Source organism: Lepidochelys olivacea (genome assembly GCF_965140295.1).
Source record: "Lepidochelys olivacea isolate rLepOli2 genome assembly, chromosome: 1".
Lineage (NCBI taxonomy): Eukaryota > Metazoa > Chordata > Testudines > Cheloniidae > Lepidochelys > Lepidochelys olivacea.
Window position 1 is genome coordinate 299,060,971 of NC_140411.1, and position 20,072 is coordinate 299,081,042.

At 41.2% G+C, this 20,072-nt stretch overlaps 1 protein-coding gene across 1 annotated transcript; it reads left to right on the forward strand.

Annotated features, from left to right (window-relative positions):
• The first annotated feature begins 14 nt into the window (after positions 1-14).
• Positions 15-17,991, forward strand: ZCRB1 (zinc finger CCHC-type and RNA binding motif containing 1). The gene is made up of 8 exons (XM_084617497.1): positions 15-145; positions 8,857-8,944; positions 9,141-9,169; positions 11,857-11,968; positions 12,054-12,161; positions 14,935-15,047; positions 15,152-15,227; positions 16,613-17,991. The coding sequence occupies exons 2-8, from the start codon at positions 8,861-8,863 to the stop codon at positions 16,742-16,744; spliced, it is 654 nt and encodes a 217-aa protein (XP_084473623.1). The 5' UTR covers positions 15-145; positions 8,857-8,860; the 3' UTR covers positions 16,745-17,991.
• Positions 17,992-20,072: the final 2,081 nt, after the last annotated feature.

The following is a 20,072-nucleotide window of genomic DNA, read 5'->3' on the forward strand; positions in this document are numbered from 1 at the left end:
TTTATTTCGTGCGTTCCCGGAAGGGCGCCGCAGGAGGAGCGGGGACGATGAGCCCGCTCTCAGCGCGCCCGGCGAAAGGAGGAAACGGCTAGGAGTAATGTCTTCCCACCCCGCCTGAGCCGCTTCACCGGCAGCTCCGCGTGAGGTGGGTGCGGGGGTTCCGCGCGAATCCCGCCCCGGGCTGGCGGCGGCGTTTTGGTTTGCCCTCGTCTGGCGGAGATGGGGGGGGGGCTGCGTCTCACTCCTACCCTCTCCAAGGGACTTGAATGACTCCCCCCCCGCCCCCAACCCGTCCCCGAGGGGCCAGAGCCGAGGTCCCAGCCCTGCTGATCAGAGCTCCTATTGCCAGTGACTTCCAAGGGAACCAGATCGGGCCCCGGGGTTGTAGCGCTGTAACGGTGTAGCCCCGAGCGGTACAGCCTTGCGATATATCAGCATAACGACGCTTTAGATCGGTGTAGCTAGGAAGGGGAACAAGCAATATTAGTATAACTCTGTACTGGTGTAACTGTGTCCATGCTGAGGCTCTTACTGGTATGGCTAATTTACTTTGGTTAGGGATTTGGGTTTCCTTAGTGAAATAATCACATTGGTAAAACAGTCAAGTCCTAAGGGCCTTGAGCCAGGATAGCAGTTCATTTAAAGGCAAGAACTACAACGTTATGGGTTAGGGTAGGAACTATTCATGCAGCATGTGAGTTTCTGAGAGGGTTGTAAAGACTAGAGGATGTTTGGTTTATAGTTCAGACACAGAAAGAAACCCCCTACATCAGGGATGTATCTGCAGTAGGGAAATGGTGAACTTGTAATTCATTTCCTCTGTTGATAGAAGCTGTAGTGCAGAGAGAACTATGATGCTTTTACCACCCTCAGAGTTAGCCCTTCCCAGAGTGTGGTTAATGACACTGTGGTAACCTGAGTCCCATCTGCTATAGTCTCCACTGTGGTAACCTGAGACCCATCTGCTAGAGCTGAGTCCATGGGTAACTTAGGGTTCCTGGCTGTGAATTGCAAGCAGATATAGACATCTCCCTATCGTCTGGATTTAGGCACCTGAGTGTGAGGGGGACAGAGCGTAGGATACTTAACTCAGGCTTTGCAGATCCCAGTCTTGTTCCAGAGATTTTCTGGGTGCCTTCTAGTTAGGCATTGCAACACCTAAAAGTCCCTTTGTGTATCCGGGCATTAGATGCTTTGTGCCTGAGTTCCCCATCTTTAAAATGGAGATAATAGCATTTTCCTATCTCACATGGATGTTATGAGGATAAATACATTTAAAGACTGTGAGTTGCTCAGATGTTGTTATGGTAATGGGGACCATATAAGTATCTTAGATAGATATGTGTAAATAACTACATCAGGTGCAGAGAGACAAGGTGGGTGAGGTAATATCTTTTATTGGACCAACTTCTGTTGGTGAGAGAGACAACTAACTCAGTTTCCCAGATCTGAAGAGAGCTCTGTAAGCTCAAAAGCTTCTCTCTCTCACCGACAGAAGTTGGTCCAATAAAAGATATTACCTCACCCACCTTCTCTCTCTAATATCCTGGGACCAACGTGGCTAAAACAACACTGGATACATCAGGTGCAACATTCCAGGTTCCAGTTTTGATGATTTGGCGGAGATCCAAGCTATGGCTGAATACATTCTCATGGTATACTGTAGACACACCTGCCAACATCGGGGATGCACTTCCACAAAGGGGCTTTGATACAAGCCCGTCACAAGTACACTGGGGGAAGATGGCATCAGCAGGGCATTTGCAGCTGAGAGTAGAACAGGTGCTTTAACCCTGGTGCTGAGCCCTGTTATTTACTCATGTTGCTCAAAAGCAAGAGCAAACAATTGTCCCAAAGACTACCTCGTCCCACTGGGATGAGACGGAGATGCAATAATGCAAACCTTTTCCTGATCTACCAGTACTGGCTTCACACTATGCAACTTGAGCCGTTGAGTCTTGTTTGATAACTTCCTTCACCTCAGTTAGCTAAGCACAACTGCTGCCCTGCATCTTCACTGCCTGTGTTAGCCATCATTTTCAGGGTTCTCATTGGACATGTCCACCTTGCATAATGTCCAAAGCGATGTTTTGGACCAGCCTTCATCGCTGATGGCATAGTTCCAACGAGCAATCCCCTACTTCAGATGTTACACCCCTCCACCATCATGGGGTACAGGTCAGACTCTGTGGGGAGCTCAATGATAAGCGCACCCATAATCAGCTGAAGCGAAAGTTCAATGCCCTGGCATTTCACGATCATGAGGCATATTATAGCCAAGTGGTGGATGATGATGAACTTGGCTTAGCCAGGGAGACTTAAAGCCAGCATGCCATACAATCCACAATCTCAGCCGTCAAGAGTTAGTTGTGAATGTCATCTTGAACCACAGCCCAGGCCATCCATGTAAAATAGGTGACGATATCCTCTCACACTGGCTTGAACGTTATTACAGTGCCCTGAACCACCCTCCAGATGCTGCTTGCTCAGAGCTGGATGATTTGGCAGCCACTGTGATTTAAGACCCAGACACTTGTACTGACTCACCAACATTGGATGAAGTGAAATGTGCCATCTGCAAACTGAAAAACAGATGCACAGCCAGTGCTGATGGCATTCCCCCAGAGCTGCTAAAATGCACTATTGACCCAGTAGCAGAATTATTTCTGGCCATCTTTCACCTGGTGTGGAGAACTGAAACCTTGCCAACTGCCTTGGAAGGACAATATTGTGATCTCACTTTATAAGGGCAAGGGACTGTGCACTGAATGTAAGAGCTACATGCTGATCACCTTTTTGTCTGTGCCAGGGAAGGTGTTTGCACAAGTTCTGCTGGCACATTTGGAGCCCCTGCTACATCAGAAATGTTGCCCCTAACTGTTAGGCTTTATGAGGAACAGGTTCACATTAGATGCTGTTTTGGCCCTCTGCTTGTTGTCAGAGATACATCACGAGTTCAAGAATCCCTTGCACGTGTTGTATGTCGATCTTAAGGCTGCATTTGATTCAGCTGACCGAATCACACTATGGAAGGCCTTAAAGGGCAGAGGTGCCCTAACCACTCTGCTGGACTTGATTAGCGAGCTGCATAAAGGAACCGCTGCTCATATACATCTTGGGAATTAGATATTGGCATCTTTTAAATCAGTATCTGGTGTCAGACAGGGCTGTTCCCTGGCCCTGCACACTTGTCAGGCAATGAATTTCATAATGCAGTGTTCCATCAAATCCGTAGCCATTAAGACAGGTGATCTTTCACTCTTAGACAGTAGTGGGCAACCTGCATCCCACAGGCTGCAAGACAATTTTGTTTACATTGACCATCTGCAGGCATGGCCACCTGCAGCTCCCATTGGCCAGGAACGGTGAACCACAGCCTCTGGGAGCTGCAGGTGGCCATGCCTGCGGACGGTCAATGTAAACAAACTGTCTCGCAGCCCACCATAATATTCTATGATTCTATGATTCAGCATATTAACCTGATGGGCCACAGGTTTCCCACCACTGCTCTTAGATCTTGACTATGCAGAGGATGCTGTTCTTCTAGTACAGAGCCCTGTCAGGTTTCGCAAGGCACTCCAGCAAATGGAGGAGGCATTGGCTAAGGATGGCCTCCATGTTAAGTGGTCAAAGACAAATCTGCAAAATCTAGGGTCAAATCCACCCACAACCCTACTCTCTTTGAATAATGACTGTTGAAGCACTTTCTAGCTTTTGCTATTTGGGTTCTATACTCATCAGTTCCTCCAGCTCTCACATGGAGATTCTCCTCTGGATGGGCACTGCAGTGTCTGTCCTGGGTCATTTAAAACAAATATGGAATCAACATCATCTCAGCACAACAACCAAGTTCAGGATCTGTTTGAACTGTTTCCTCACCATACGGTTGCGAAACATGGACACTATGCTGCTCAGACTGGGCAAAGCTGGGGGCTTTGCCAATGTTGTATATTTGGCGTAAAGTGGAATGGCTTTATCTGTAATGCAAATGTTTATGGTTGCTCCAATCTACAGACTCCTGGGGCCATTGTCTGCAGATGGTGTCTTACACTTTTCTGACATGTTGCGAGAATGCCACTAGACATTCCAGAGAATGCCACTAGACATTCCAGAGAATGCCACTAGACATTCCAGAGAATGCCACTAGACATTCCAGAGAATGCCACTAGACATTCCAGAGAATGCTAGGATAAAATTCCACTAACCGAGGAATGGAGGCAGCCCAGAGGCAGACCCCCTATTATGTGGGTGCATCAAGTCTGTTCCGACATTAGACTCTCGGCCCATCAAGCTCTTGTGACTGCACAGGAACGGACCAAATGGCGTACGATCACTGCTGCCGATGGTTTGGCTAAGCATTGAAGAAGAAGATATACTGGGTGCAGACAGATCCAGAAGGCAGGATGGTTGATGGTATCACAAAGCAAATAAAATACAGAAGGGAAATCAAGGCATAAGAACTCGTATCCAAAATTGGTTGGCCTGAACATAGATTAGTTCAGCAGTGAATGTGGGTTGTTTAAACTGGTCATAGGCCAAGTGTAAAAAAGTTAGGTTGTGACTCAACAAATCGGTCAGAATCTTGACCTTATTATTCTGCATCTCAGTAAGGCTTTATCCCTAACTTGAAAAAGTCAAACTTATACTGAAAGACATTTTCAAATTTTGCTTCTAAGTCACAAAAGGTAATAGCAAATTCAAGCTTTTGCAGATGCCTTGGAGGCATCCATGAACTATTTTGGTGGTATCTACAGTGTATCCTGGGACAGAGTACTGAACTCAGTGAATTAAATTTAGAGTTTGGCTGTCACCCATTTGAAGTATATTGCAAAAAACTGAGTTAGGCCTAATATTAAGGAGATCAGCTATAGGCACATTTGTGTGCACATTGTATTTCAAAATTGACTCCACTGGTGGAAGTCTCTGCCTTTTAGAAGGGCCTCTTCTAATTTGAGGTTTTGCAAAAACTAGAAGGTGCAATCCTGGAAGGCACAGTAATGAAAGACAATCCTGTCCCTGATGTCCAAAAGCTAATCCTTCAGGGATGAGAAATATGAAAGGGTTGATGTCACAGAGTGATTGGCTGTTTAAGGAAGTTGGGCTTAGCCCCACCTGTGACTAATCATCAGTCTCCCAGCTCAGGCTGAGACAAGTGTTCAGATGATAACTTGATCATCACCTGCTCCTCATAAAAGCCAGCAGGTAGCTCAGTTGAGCTTGAGAGCTGCAGGGAACAGGTAGGTTCTTGGAGGAGAAAAAGACTAGTTCATGTGATTCTCCGGCAGATAGACTGCAGAGTGTTATCTTGAAAGGAGTAGATTAACACCTGCAGAAGACCCCAGGTCACTGGGAAAGGATGTGATTGATATGTTGAACTTGTGTTAAATAGTTTTATTATGAAAAAATAAAACTGACTACTTGAAGAAAAAAAGAGATTGGAGTCCTAATCAAAATCTAGGCTAGTCGTCTTCTGTATGAGAGGGTTTAAACTGCTAGCCAGGTGGACATAAACCATAATAATACTTGGGTGTTAAAATTTTTACTTAGCTTTGAAATAAATTTGAATATTAGCTCTGACTGTCTTAGTGTGGTGGTGGGAGTGGCATTTTAGTTTTTAGTAAAGCAAGAACAAAACTAACCATATAAGCCCAAATGAACCAGGCACACTTGAAACAAGAGGAAAAACCCCAAAGGCCCTGGCACACTCGTCCTAAACAGCAGAAGGCTGAGAAATACCTTTGGACAGCAACAAAATTTAATGAACTTGAAAAAGTGAGAACAGAACCCAAAATCAGGGACAGCTGAGTTTTGTTGGATGGCTATGTTTGAAGTCCTAGCTGCCTGTAGACAAGACATATGAAAAAGATTTTCTAGCTTGCTATTGCTAAAAATATTGTGTTCTATAACATGCAGTTGCTGTCCTTCGTGTGAAATGGATAACAATTGCCTATGAATAATTAGTACACTAAGACAAGAAAAAAGTAAAATACATAGATTGTTGCACAGGTTCTGCACCCCGAGCTTGCCAAGTGGTTGTCGCCCAATCAAGCTGTCTAATGTTTGTCAGCCTGCAGACCATTGTTCTGCTCACTAAAATGAGACCTGCTGGGAGGAGTCACAAGTTGTAGGAGAGTTTAGCTTATCGTTTTCTCTCCATCCATGGAACAAACTTTACACATTCTTCTCCCTGCCCCCCATATGGCAGAGATACATAATGCAAAATCAGGATAGCTTTTAACATTTCCTTTGAATACACCACTTTGTGTCTGGATAACCACATCTTATGGCCATCTATTTGGAAGGCATGGTGCCAGGTCAGATTGGTTAGTCTGGACTTAGGACATTTAATGCCAGGCAACAAAGAAGTATAGGATTATGTGGGCAGCCTACATAGCACCACAAGTAACATCTGTCCTTCATTGTGAACCTCTTCTGTGTTTTTATTTGCATAACCTTTGTCAGCTCATATACTTGTGCCAAAAGAAATACAGTCCCTATACAGGGAAGGGAAGGAAAGGAAAACTCAAAGCTCAGTCAGTAGCTGCCACCCATACAGGTTGCATTGCAGCAAGCACGTAGGAAATGAAGGGAAAAGCACTTGGGAAATCAATGTGTTATAGGAATTTACTCTCCACAAGTTGTTGAAGCAGAGTGCTAGAAAATATCCATTAAAAAGAAAAGGAGTACTTGTGGCACCTTAGAGACTAACCAATTTATTAGAGCATAAGCTTTCGTGAGCTACAGCTCACTTCATCGGATACAGACTAACATGGCTGCTACTCTGAAACCAGAAAATATCCAGGGTTTGATTATGGTGTGGCAATAGTCATTCCTTAGTTAAGGGTGAAACTAGCCTCCCTTTATAAATCTGTATTTATTTTTTAAGATGTTCTCCTGGCAACATCTGCAAAAAGAAACCAATCTCCCTTAAATATCACTAATTGTATAGATAGTACAGGGTAGATATTTGCTGGGAAATTCTGAGGGAAAAATCAGAAACAGTACGTTTTTCAAAATTTGTCATTGATTTTTTTAAATTTTTTCTCCATAAATCTTTTTGACTTGTATTTCATTGACCTACAAACTCCATTTTTTTAAATTGTCCTGGGGAAGTCATTGATTTATAATAAATGCTACAGTAAGGTAGACAAGAAAGGAATTAACTGGAGTTTCATTAGAGAAGGCTTATGGCACGGGAAGGCTGGGAGAGGAGGGCCTGAGGCAGGCATGCCAAATCCACCAAAGAAAAAAAATGCAGAAATTGGACTCGTATTTGGCTTAATTGGCTTGTGAGTTGTTTGTCGGCTAGTTTTTGGTTTGTTACTTTTAACTTGTTTTTTTTTTTTTTTGATAGGCTCCTGACCGGGGGGGGGGGGGGGGAACGATAAGCAGGAGCAAGGAGGGGAGAGAGTCGGGCTGCACAGTGGGCTCACCACAGTCCCAGACTGTATGCCAGGGGGGATCTAATCACATAGAGTGTTAAGGTTCTTAGGGATTGGCTTGTTTTGGCCTTGTTTTGAAATGGGATTAGCTTGATTTTTGTCTTATTGTGAAAGTTGGGGTGCTTATTTACCGTGTGAAAGTTGGCAACTATGGCCTGAGGGGAACAGGGAAGTGTTCTCCCTCTCTCTCTTCTTCCTCCCCCTCCCCCCGCCAGCCAAAGAAGCAAGGAGGAACTAGGAAACTGTCCATCTATCTTGCTCTAGTGTTTAAAGGACACTTTGTTAATTAAGGACAGTTTGCCATTTTGGTATTCTTTATTTACTATTTTGTTCTGGATTTTGAATCAAGCCAAGACTGTACAAAAATGAGCCAGAAACAAGAAATGTTCTATGCAGAGTTGTGTGCCCCTTAAATGTCAGGATGGAGTGATTTGGTTGGTTTTTTTTCCCCCTTTTCCTGTTACCTCCAACTACAACCTGGCCCACGCTCACACAGAGAGCTGTTTCCACATGTGCATATGCAGTTTTAAAAATAATTTATATTTTATAAACAACATAAAAATATAAATATGGTTGAGGGCAGAGAGAGAGGGAAAGGAATGGTAGAAGTGGTGATTGACCAAGAGAGATGGGACAGGACTGGGTTGCAAGAAGCTGTGCTACCTAGTCTCCTACCTCCAGAGCCTCCTGTGTGGAGAAGGGAGTGTATGTAGGAGAGATGCAGATCCCTAAAGAAAGGGGGGAAAGGAAAATACTGAGTTCCAGGGAGATGTAGATGCAGGTATATAGGAGTGTCAGTTACAAGGAGGTGAAAGAAAAGCATAACTGTTTGTTTGGTACTATAAATAACTGTGCTAATTTTTAAAGTTAATGAATTAATAATTGGGAAAAAAACCAATAAGGTATTGGCTTGAAGAGATTTGTTGTTTATCTTATCAGTATGGATTTCTAATGTTGAACTCGGTTGACCTACATTTTGCATCCAGAGAGGCAAATCATCCAGTCCTTATTCAAACAATACTTTTATTAACTTCAGGACATGACCAAAATGTCTAATGATAAATGGAATAGTACCTGTTTTGTTTTAGCATGAAAGCTGAATTTATTTCACAAGTCATTCAAGGTTCATTTTAGTAATGCATAGCTTGTGCCAACTTTACTGAGTTTGTCCTGTCCTAGCTAATTTGTAAGTCATGAGCAGTAATACTGTTTTGATTTTTCCTTTACACTGTGGAACATGAAAGTGAACATTGATTTAATGTAAAACTGTGTAGGGAAATTGAAGCCACATTACTACCCACAGTTTTAACATATGACTGTCCAATATATATTTGGAACAGCTCATCTTTTTATTTTAAATTGAGATCACTTTATTGAACACAACTAGTTAATTTCTCTCTCTCTCCATTCCCAGAAAAATGAGTGGTGGGTTAGCACCAAGTAAAAGCACAGTTTATGTGTCCAACTTGCCCTTCTCTCTGACCAACAATGACTTATACAGGGTAAGCACATCTACTTGTAAAAGAAGTTTCATTATTTAGATTAATATAAATAATTATGTAGTTAATATAAATGCATTACGTAAAACGCATCATCTGTGCCATGTATATTTTAAACATTTGTGAACTGTGTCATTTTGTTACAGTGTTTGATTTAACAACAGACTGCTAAACCTATATGTTACGCTCTTTGTTTCAGATTTTTTCCAAGTATGGGAAAGTTGTTAAGTAAGTATAAACATGGTCTGGCATGTTGTTTTTCTTCAAGTTTGTGTCCAATGTTTAGTGCTTTTTCTTCCTCTATGTACTTTATGCACTTAAAATTTATTTTAAGAATGAAGTAGGGAACTGTATTGTGTATTTTTCCATATTTAATACAGGGTAAGTTTAATTGCCCTCTTGTAACAGTTGGGAGTTTCTTGCAGTCACACTCATGATATAAGTATACATCAGAGACTGATAGTGCTCTGAAAGTCAATTCTCTGGAGCAAGCAGGATATTGTTATGTACTAGGATGCTTCTCACTGAAGTGCTTTAAATAAGACTTTTCTTTTACTAACCTTTCTCCTCACAAGTGTGGACATAAGACAGTGCATTGTACAGTACATGCATCCATAAAGTATGAGTGGTAGAAACAAATGCTGCAGTAAGTTGTGAGATACTGGATCTTGAAAATCACATCACTCTGATTGCTATAAATTCTCACTCCTTTCTCTTCTCCGTCACCAAATTTCCAGCCTGTCATGATTTTTTGCAGCACTTGTAATATCTCAAGAATTCTTAGAGCTAGAACCAATACTATCAAAAAGCTTGGAATTGTGCTTTCAAATGACAGAGTAACAGCTTGTAAAAAAGTAGCTGCTCAAAGCATTTTAGAGGTGAAGTGTTTGGGGGTGTGGAAAATCAGGATAAGAATAACAACATGAGTTCAGGGTCCAATATTTTACCACATGTCGTGGCTAGAAACACACTATAGGACTTTAGACATTTTAAAAATGAATAGACACTTCTCAGTACTAGCCCTGGGCCAGTGATCAGGCATTTAAAAATGAGATTGATCTCACTAGGATCATAGCAAAATGCAGCCAGCTGGTATTAGCTCTTAGTCTCGAAATAGACTCTGAGGCATTGAAGAAAGAGAGTTGTAGCTTCAAGTCTCCAGCCCCTTCTCAGGAAGATAAACTTACCAATACTTTAAAATGTAAACCATAATAAAATATATTTTCAGTATACCTTCACAATCAGTAGGAAATGCCCATCAAACCACAGGCAGTAGAAAAAATAACTTCTAATTTATTAGAAGTTAGTGGGAAACCTTAACTGGGTATGCTTAGTATAAAAAGGAGCCCATTTCTTTCTTTCTCAAAATGGAGGCTCCTGCTTCATCTCAGGACATAAGGAAACACTGAACTGTCTCTCTTTGTCACTTGAAGATTATAAAGTCCCAAGCAGCCCTTTTTCCTTAGGAAAAAAATTAGAAAAATTAAAGGGGTGAAAATGGTACAGACTGAACCAGGGACAAAATAAGTAAGAAGCCCAGTGGAGCATGCGTTGGCTGCTTCTCCTATTTGTATCTTTCTGATCAACACCAAAATGACTGATCTGACACGTGGGGGCCTTAAGTTGGAAGCTCACCATTCAGAAATGGGTTCCACAAACTGTTAAGCCCAGATAGTAATTAGTCTTCAAGCTTTATTATTCAATGTGATTCAATTCACTCTTTATAATGCAATTTTTTAATACCACAGGAGTGCTTTTCTTTGTCCGGCCCTGTCAGAGAAAATCTGTGTGCTTTTTATATCTGCTATTAGAAGCACATCCACATTTTATCTGTACCTCTCCTTAAAAAGTGTGTGTGTGTTTTGCTGCTCACAGCTATGTTCCCTCTAAGCTGCGCGGCTGCCCAAGAGTCAATCAAGTGCCGTACACATCTGGCAACGTGTGTTCAAGTGCCCCTCCCCTACTGCTCTGCAGCTGCATTGCTCCTGCCCTCTGCCTTGGAACCCCTGGCCAGCTGCGCCTGGAACCCTCCTGCTTCCTGTGCAGAGCGAAGGGGAGGGGAGGGGAGGGCAGGGCACTGATGTCAGGGCGTCCTCCTCCCCCCTGCCCATGTACCCCATCTCCACAGAATGTGGGATGGGGGACAAGGCTCAGGAGCAGGACAGCTGCTGCGGTCTGAACGAGCTTTCTGGTGAGGGCCTGTCTGCTTAAAGAGACAGCTCACGGTCTATCATACACTTCCCCAGCAGCCAGCACACAGACACTGTCTCTGTGTCTCACACATACAAGTATGTGTACACACAAACACAGACACACACACACTCTGTCTCTGAATCACATACACTATCACACATGCACACGCAGTCTCAGTCAGTCTCTCTCTCTTTCTCTCACAGACACACACACACACTCTGTCTCTCTCTCACACACACATCCCAACACGTACTTGTGGTGGTGGTGTTGTTACTTCTTGGTACTTCCTGCAATGCACATATATTTTCTGTAATTTTATTCTTTCAAAGTGCTGTTTAAATTTTTTCACTGGTCTATGCATTTCATAATTTTATTTCTCTCTTATGCCTAAATTTAATTTTTTGAGTAGTGAGTTCTCAAATGCCTAACCTGTCCTAGCTGGAGTAATTATCCCTCTGGTAACTTTTTAAAAAATATATATTATATCTAGGTTTTTTTGTTTCTATTGGTGGTGCACATCCGCACATTATCTCAATATTGGTGCAAATAACAAAATTCATTCTGCACATGGATGGAAAAAATTACAGGGAACATTGGCTCACTGTGTAACTAACAATTATATTTAATATAAAGCTGAGACTTGTGGGTATTTATAAGTAATGAAAAATGGCTTGATAAGATTTTTCCCCTATTGGGTAACTTTGTTATATGTTTATTTTCAGAGTTACTATTATGAAGGACAAAGACACCAGGAAGAGTAAAGGAGTTGCATTTATTTTGTTTTTGGATAAAGAATCGGCACAAAACTGTTCTCGGGCGCTTAACAACAAACAAGTAAGCTACAGAAAAATGCCATAGCAAAATAGGGAGAGTTCAGATTTCTCAAATATGGACTCAGGTTTTTTTCCTTTTGGTTTAGTTATTTGGAAGAGTGATAAAAGCAAGTATTGCTATTGACAATGGAAGAGCAGCAGAATTCATCCGTAGACGTAACTACTTCGATAAATCTAAATGTTATGAATGTGGGGTGAGTAAATTACATGATGGATCTAATATAAATGTTTCCATCTTTGTTCTTGGTTTATGTTGTCACTAGTCTTGCCCCACATATATCACATCATTCCCTGTGGTAGCATCATGAAGCTCACATCTACATTTTCTCCACTTCAGCAATGATTCTAGCCTGGACTTCTCTGGGTATTTGAGCCTTCCAGAAATATAACTACCTGGTAACTATAAACATATGTGCTGATGTGCAATCAGCACTGTAATATTATAATCAATACATCTAATGCTGTATTACAAACAAAAGTATCTATTTTTTGTTTCATAACAACTGTGTTTTCTTCTACACCTCTGAAACTTCTTGATGCATTTGGAGAGGAGAAATGTAAATTATACAAACCAGCCTGTGTAGCCTTTATTTTAAACTGAATTAATTGATAGTTCTGCGGTAAATTACAGTGAGACCAGCTCCTGATGCTACAGTTTAAAGATAAATAGGGTGGAGATTTGGAGGCTCTAAGAACACACAAAGAGTGAAGACAGTAACCACAAACACCTTACAAGTAAAAATTATAAGATTTACACAGTCTGAGAGAGAACATGCACTGGGCCAATGCCATATCCATACTCACGTACCCAAAGATTCCATAGAGTAGGGTAGATCTCTCAACAGATGGTCATCGAGACAGGGGTGGTTCCTGCTCGGGTCGTCCCAATGAAGTCTTCATTGGGTCTTCCCTTGGGGTCTTCCCAGCCGTACCCAACCAGAGAACCTCTTTTATATTGTTGTCCTGACCACACCTAACACTTTATGCATATGCATGAAGGTTTCAACTCTCTTTTCTTTATCTGTATTTCCACATACCATGAATATTGGGGTGCCCTGTTTTTCATAGGTTGTCTTACTTCATCTTTTTCGCATTAGCATCTATACACAATGTTTCCTGCAGTCAAAGCAGGACATCCCATGATGTTATAATCAGGCATCTATACAGCTACATTATAACATATTGCCCGTAACATCACTTATTGGCCCATTCTTTCCAGCCATCTTGTAACCTTACTGGCATAGGGTTATGTCAAGGTTCCTTCCCACTCTGAACGCTAGGGTACAGATGTGGGGACCTGCATGAAAAACCTCCTAAGCTTATCTTTACCAGCTTAAGTCAAAACTTCCCCAAGGTACAAAATATTCCACCCTTTGTCCTTGGATTGGCCGCTACCACCACCAAACAAATACTGGTTACTGGGGAAGAGCTGTTTGGAAACGTCTTTCCCCCCAAAATACTTCCCAAAATCTTGCACTCCACTTCCTGGACAAGGTTTGGTAAAAAGCCTCACCAGTTTGCCTAGGTGACTACAGACCCAGACCCTTGGATCTTAAGAACAATGCACAATCCTCCCAACACTTGCACCCCCCCTTTTCTGGGAAATGTTGAATAAAAAGCCTCACCAATTTGCATAGGTGACCACAGACCCAAACCCTTGGATCTAAGAACAATGAAAAAGCATTCAGTTTTCTTACAAGAAGACTTTTAATAGAAATAGAAGTAAAGAAATCACCTCTGTAAAATCAGGATGGTAGATACCTTACAGGGTAATTAGATTCAAAACATAGAGAACCCCTCTAGGCAAAACCTTAAGTTACAAAAAAGATACACAGACAGAAATAGTTATTCTATTCAGCACAATTCTTTTCTCAGCCATTTAAAGAAATCATAATCTAACACATACCTAGCTAGATTACTTACTAAAAGTTCTAAGACTCCATTCCTGGTCTATCCCCAGCAGAAACAGCATATAGACAGACAGAGACCCTTTGTTTCTCTCCCTCCTCCCAGCTTTTGAAAGTATCTTGTCTCCTCATTGGTCATTTTGGTCAGGTGCCAGCGAGGTTACCTTTAGCTTCTTAACCCTTTACAAGTGAGAGGAGCTTTCCCCTGGCCAGGAGGGATTTCAAAGGGGTTTACCCTTCCCTTTATATTTATGACAGGTTATTCTTAGGTTACTCACTCATGTCAAGCATTCAGAAGCCTACAGCCTAGTATGGCTAAGCTAAACTCTTACAGGCCTCAGCCTGTAGGCTTTGCATTCGAGCCATGCTTTACTTATGTACCTCCTAAATACTCATCAAGCATATACTTTTATAATTCTACAATTTAAATCTATTTAGCACACTGATTATGTATGAAATGGCCTATGAGTTGACCATAACACCAAATAACACAATGATAAATGGATGATAAAATTAACTAATTGGATACAAGCATGTGAGGGAGAGGATAATTTTTTTTATGTATAACACCTATTTTCTATGGATTTAATTACATCTAAGTACTTCAGATTAAGCTAAGATTTTAAAAACTGAGTTTTGGATCATATTAATAATAGTTAATTAAATACCCATTCTTACCATCTGAAAACCAGAAATGTCATTGCTATCATGATTCTCTGAGCTCAGATACTGAGTACCATGTATGATCTTGAGTGTAGGTTACTTGTAAAAGCTGAATACACTAGCAACAGCCAAATAAAAATTTGTTGTTTTTCTTTATAGTTGATTTCGAAGCATAACTTGTGGCTAGCGTACAATATCACTGCTAACTTTTCCCATTTCCAGGGTGAATCTGCAAGGAAGAATTTATTTTATTTGCATTCTACATACCAGTGCAAAATTCCTCTTCTTTTATTAAAACTGCTGCCATTTTGAACTGTTTAATGTTCATTTTCCTAAGGATATACTTAATGCCATGTTTTTAATTGCTTCTATTTACCTATGTTTCTTTTTCTCTAAGGAAACAGGACACTTAAGTTATGCTTGTCCTAAAAATATGCTAGGAGAGCGTGAGCCTCCAAAAAAGAAAGAAAAGAAGAAAAGGAAGAAAATAGTTGAACAGGAAGAAGAACTGTATGGGCACCTACATTTAAATATCAACACTCTTTACTCTTATTGTACTGTCTTTTTAGAATGAAGTGCATCTATTTTATATTTTTACTTTTTATACTATTTAGTGAGGAAGAGGAAGAAAGTGAAGATGAGGGTGAAGATCCTGCCCTGGATAGCCTCAGCCAGGCCATAGCTTTTCAGGTACTAAATTGAATTACGCTATGTATCTTTGTTTCTAAATAATTTTTAAAGCAACTTCAAATAAAAATTACAAGCATCTAGACTATACTACACAGCAAAGAACTCTGTATCTATACTGCAACCCTCCTTTCTGTGGTATTCTGGAAAGTCATCCTCACCATTTTCTAATCTGTCCAAAACATGGTGAACATTGTCTTTTTTAATGCTGCAACCATGTCTAGCCCTTCCTAAAATCACTCCACTAGTTTGCTGTTGCCACCCATGTCAGATCCAGACTCCTCATTCTTACCTTCAAGGTTCTTCACAACTTTAGCTATCTCGACGTAGTCACTTCTGCTCCCCCAGCCCCTCTTGACTCCAGACATCATATTTGCTTAGCTCAATCTGGATGCCTCTTAAGAAGCCCTTTTTCAAGACTCCCTTATCAGTGTAACTTTATAGGATTTTAAAAAAATCTAATCCATCATGAGGCACATACTAGATTCGCAGACTTTTTTTATTTAAGTTTATTCTGCTGTGAGGTTTAGTTCCATTATAGAGCCTGCATTGAAATTTGGATCTGTGTTCAGATTAAAAAATTCAGACACAAGTTCAGGGAGGTTCAGCCCTGTAATTATTAATTATTATTACGGTAATTCATAGATCTTAAGACCAGAAGTGATCATTAGATCATCTAGTCTGAAGTACATAAAATCCGCACCCGCCACCCACCTCCTCAAAAAAGCCCTTCACTAATGGAAAATAGCAGTCGAGAATGTAAACACCAAAGAGTCAGTAAATACTTCAGTACCCATGTGAGGTATGTATAATAATTGGGATGAGGGACTAGTCCCGCTAAAATCAGAACCAGCAAAACCTTCAGCCTTTACTTGAACAAAAGAACCTTTATTTTGGGAATGGACTGGTTTGTTCGTTCTTTCAGTGACAAAATCTCAGTTCCTTCTTGTTTCCAAGGCTTCTCTACTAATGTCAACCTACAATACAAAGTATACTTGGCTTCAAAGTTCGCATGTTCTAGGGTTTTCAACGTGTACTAGTCTTAAGGGTCATCTATGTTTGCAAGTAGGTCAGTTCCTTACAGTGGTTGTTGGCAGTGGGTCTTCCTGCAGTGGTGCTGAAGACTGTTTACCCACTAGCATACAAGGGACAACATTGTTTTCAGTGTCATTTCAGAATTCATTCTGCCTTAGGTAATCAGTCCATTTAAGAATGCTAATGAACCCTAAAATATTTTTATTTAATTGTTATTCCAAAAGAGTCTAATGCAACTACTACTTGGTGTAATATTTAACGTGTGTGTATTACTGCATTTAATGGATTGCATAGTACCTATTACTTTTTATCAAAATAATAGCTATATTTTCCATTTTTAAATTGCATTGTAGCAAGCCAAAATTGAAGAAGAGCAGCAAAGATGGAAACAGACTGCAGGGGAACCTTCAACGTCTGACGATTCGAGAAGACCACGGATTAAAAAAAGTGCATATTTCAGTGATGAGGAAGAATTTAGCGACTGATTTATATATACATATATATGAGAGAGAGAGTGTACATTTGTACAGTATTACAGAGCTGTCTGGAATATAGCTTTGTTTTAGAGCTAAATAAAGTTGCTGCTAAAACTTCTGCTATTATAAATTAAACAAAAATACTAATTTCTAATAATATTTCTAATACAATGTCTGATTTCAGATATCATGTTTCTGAATTTTTAATTTTGGTTTAGCATCCTGAGTTAGACCGGGATCCTTCGGCATGTAACACTGAGGCGTTAATGTGAAATTTCAGCCCTGGGTAGAGGCTTGTGCACCACTTACGTTCTGTTAAGGCCTATCTGCAAGTGGAGCTTCAGTGATGTATAGGCCTTGCTTTGGTCCCTCCTCATGGGGCTGAATTTCACCCTTAGTGACCATTATTCTAAAGTGTAGGGTGTTGTAATAGGATAACTGCAAAATAGAATCTAAATTGCCAACTGCTATGTTATAACTTTAGTCAGTGTTTGTGAAACAATTTAGCAAGTTGCTGTTATTCAAGAGGAACATTAAAAGGCTTTATTCTGTTTTTGTTCTGGATCTATGTACAGCTTTAGTAATTAATTATTCCATGTCATAAACCTATCACTGAAAATACAAACTTTCTGGGAATCACAAAAGTTAAGTGAGATGTGGTGTTTATGAATGTTTACTGAAAATCTCCATGAGCATTTTTTTAAGATTGCTGGAAATTTTATTGGTGTTGCATTAGAGGAATACATGTATTTTTAATGAATATGCTTTCTTTTTTAAATAAATATTTGAAGACTCTCAGTGGGATGAGGGCTTGCTGCTGCACTGTTGTTCAAGTGTAGAGACATAGTATGACTTAATTACTAATTGTTTACAATGTCAGATCAAGGCTAGGTGACAGTACATGTGTTTCATGCTGGCAGTTCTCTATCTTGGTATTTATATTGTCCTCATCATTATGATCCCAGAATGCTAATAATATATAGTGCTTTTTTTAGAGCTTTATGTTCAAAGCACTTTACAAACACTATAACTTTTACAATGTAACTGGGAGGGAGGTAAGTATTATCCCCAATTTACAGATGTGGAAACTGAATAGAGAGAGCAAGTCCTTTGCCAAAGGCTACAAAGCAAGCCAGTGACAGAGCTTGAATTAGAAATCGGGACTTCTGTCTTGCTGCTGTAATTTCTTCAGACTACATTGCCTTGAAGGTATTTCATTAGTGAAAATTCTTCCCAGTTTAGTATGATGTCACTGCACTATGTATACTTTCTAATAAATATACAGACCAAATTGATTGGCACCTTTTTAAGAATCAAAACATACTGGCTCATAAAGTGTACTGAGGGTTCAGCAAGCTTGTTTTGTCACACAGCCCTAGTGACTTTTGCAGTAAGCTTGTACACTCACATGTGATCTCCCTTCCCCGTTCAGTTGATGACTTTGGATTCAGACACTTAGTTGAAATGTACCTGCAGGAGATGATCAATATGGAAAGAATTTCTGTCTGTCTGTCCACACACATCAGCTGCCCCTTCAACATCACCAGGATTTCAGTCATCCATTTTTAACAGTTTTGCAAAAGTATAGCTTTCATTCTTACGTGCCTGGAGAAGAGACCAACTGACCAGTGCGGCTCCTGCTATGCCTGAGGACTGTCCCCGACAAACTGGAAGAAGAGAACTCTTTAGAAGGCTGCAGAAGACAAATATGGACCTCCCTGGGCAGACATCCTTCTTTAAATTTTCAATCTTAAATTTTAATTAAAGCTCAAATATGTATTTTTAACTACCTCTTTTCTGGTGCTATTTTGGATTGCCTTAAGAGATAAAGTAATAAGTTTGCTGGCTTCCCCTCTTCCCACCTGCACAAAGGTTTAGAAAATGGCAGTGACAGGAGAAAGTAAAAGAGGGAATCATAGAATATCAGGGTTGGAAGGGACCTCAGGAGGTCACCTAGTCCAACCCCCTGCTCAAAGCAGGACCAATCCAAAACTAAATCATCCCAGGCAGGGTTTTCTCAAGCCTGATCTTGAAAACTTTAAAGGAAGGAAAGTCCACCACCTCCCTAGGTAACACATTCCAGTGCTTCACCACCCTCCTAGTGAAAAAGGTTTTCCTAATATCCAACCTAAACCTCCCCAACTGCAACTTGAGACCATTACTCCTCGTTCTGTCATCTGCTACTGCTGAGAACAGTCTAGATCCATCCTCTTTGGAACCCCCTTTCAGGTAGTTGAAAGCAGCTATCAAATCCCCCCTCATTCTTCTCTTCCGTAGACTAAACAATCCCAGTTTTCCTCAGCCTCTCCTCATAAGTCATGTGTTCCAGGCCCCTAATCATTTTTGTTGCCCTTCGCTGGATTCTTTCCAATTTTTCCACATCCTTCTTGTAGTGTGGGGCCCAAAACTCGACACAGTACTCCAGATGAGGCCTCACCAATGTCAAATAGAGGGGAATGATCACGTCCCTCGATCTTCTGGCCCCTACTTATACAACCAAAATGCCATTGGTCTTCTCGGCAACATGGACACACTGTTGACTCATATCCAACTTCTTGTCCACTGTAAGGTCCCCTAGGTCCTTTTCTGCAGAACTGCTGCCGAGCCATTCGGTCCCTAATCTGTAGTGGTGCATGGGATTCTTCCATCCTAAGTGGAGGACTCTGCACTTGTCCTTGTCGAACCTCATCAGATTTCTTTTGGCCCAATCCTCTAATTTATCTAGGTCCCTCTGTATCCTATCCCTACCCTCCAGCGTATCTACCACTCCTCCCAGTTTAGTCTCATCTGCAAACTTGCCGAGGGTGCAATCCACACCATCCTCCAGATCATTAATGAAGATATTGAACAAAACCGGCCCCAGGACCAACCCTTGCAGCACTCCACTTGACATGGAGCCATTGATCACTACCCGTTGAGCCCGACAGTCTAGCCAGCTTTCTATCCACCTTGTAGTCCATTCATCCAGCCCATACTTCTTTAACTTGCTGGCAAGAATACAGTGGGAGACTGTGTCAAAAGCTTTGCTAAAGTCAAGGAATAACACGTCCACTGTTTTCCCTTCATCCACAGAGCCAGTTATCTCATCATGGAAGGCAATTAGATAAGTCAGGTATGACTTGCCCTTGGTGAATCCGTGCTGACTGTTCCTGATCACTTTCCTCTCCTCTAAGTGCTTCAGAATTGATTCTTTGAGGACCTGCTTCATGATTTTTCCAGGGACTGAAGTGAGGCTGACTGGCCTGTAGTTCCCCAGATCCTCCTCCTCCCCTTTTTTAAAGATGTGCACTACATTAGCCTTTTTCCAGTCGTCCGGGACCTCCCCCTATCGCCATGA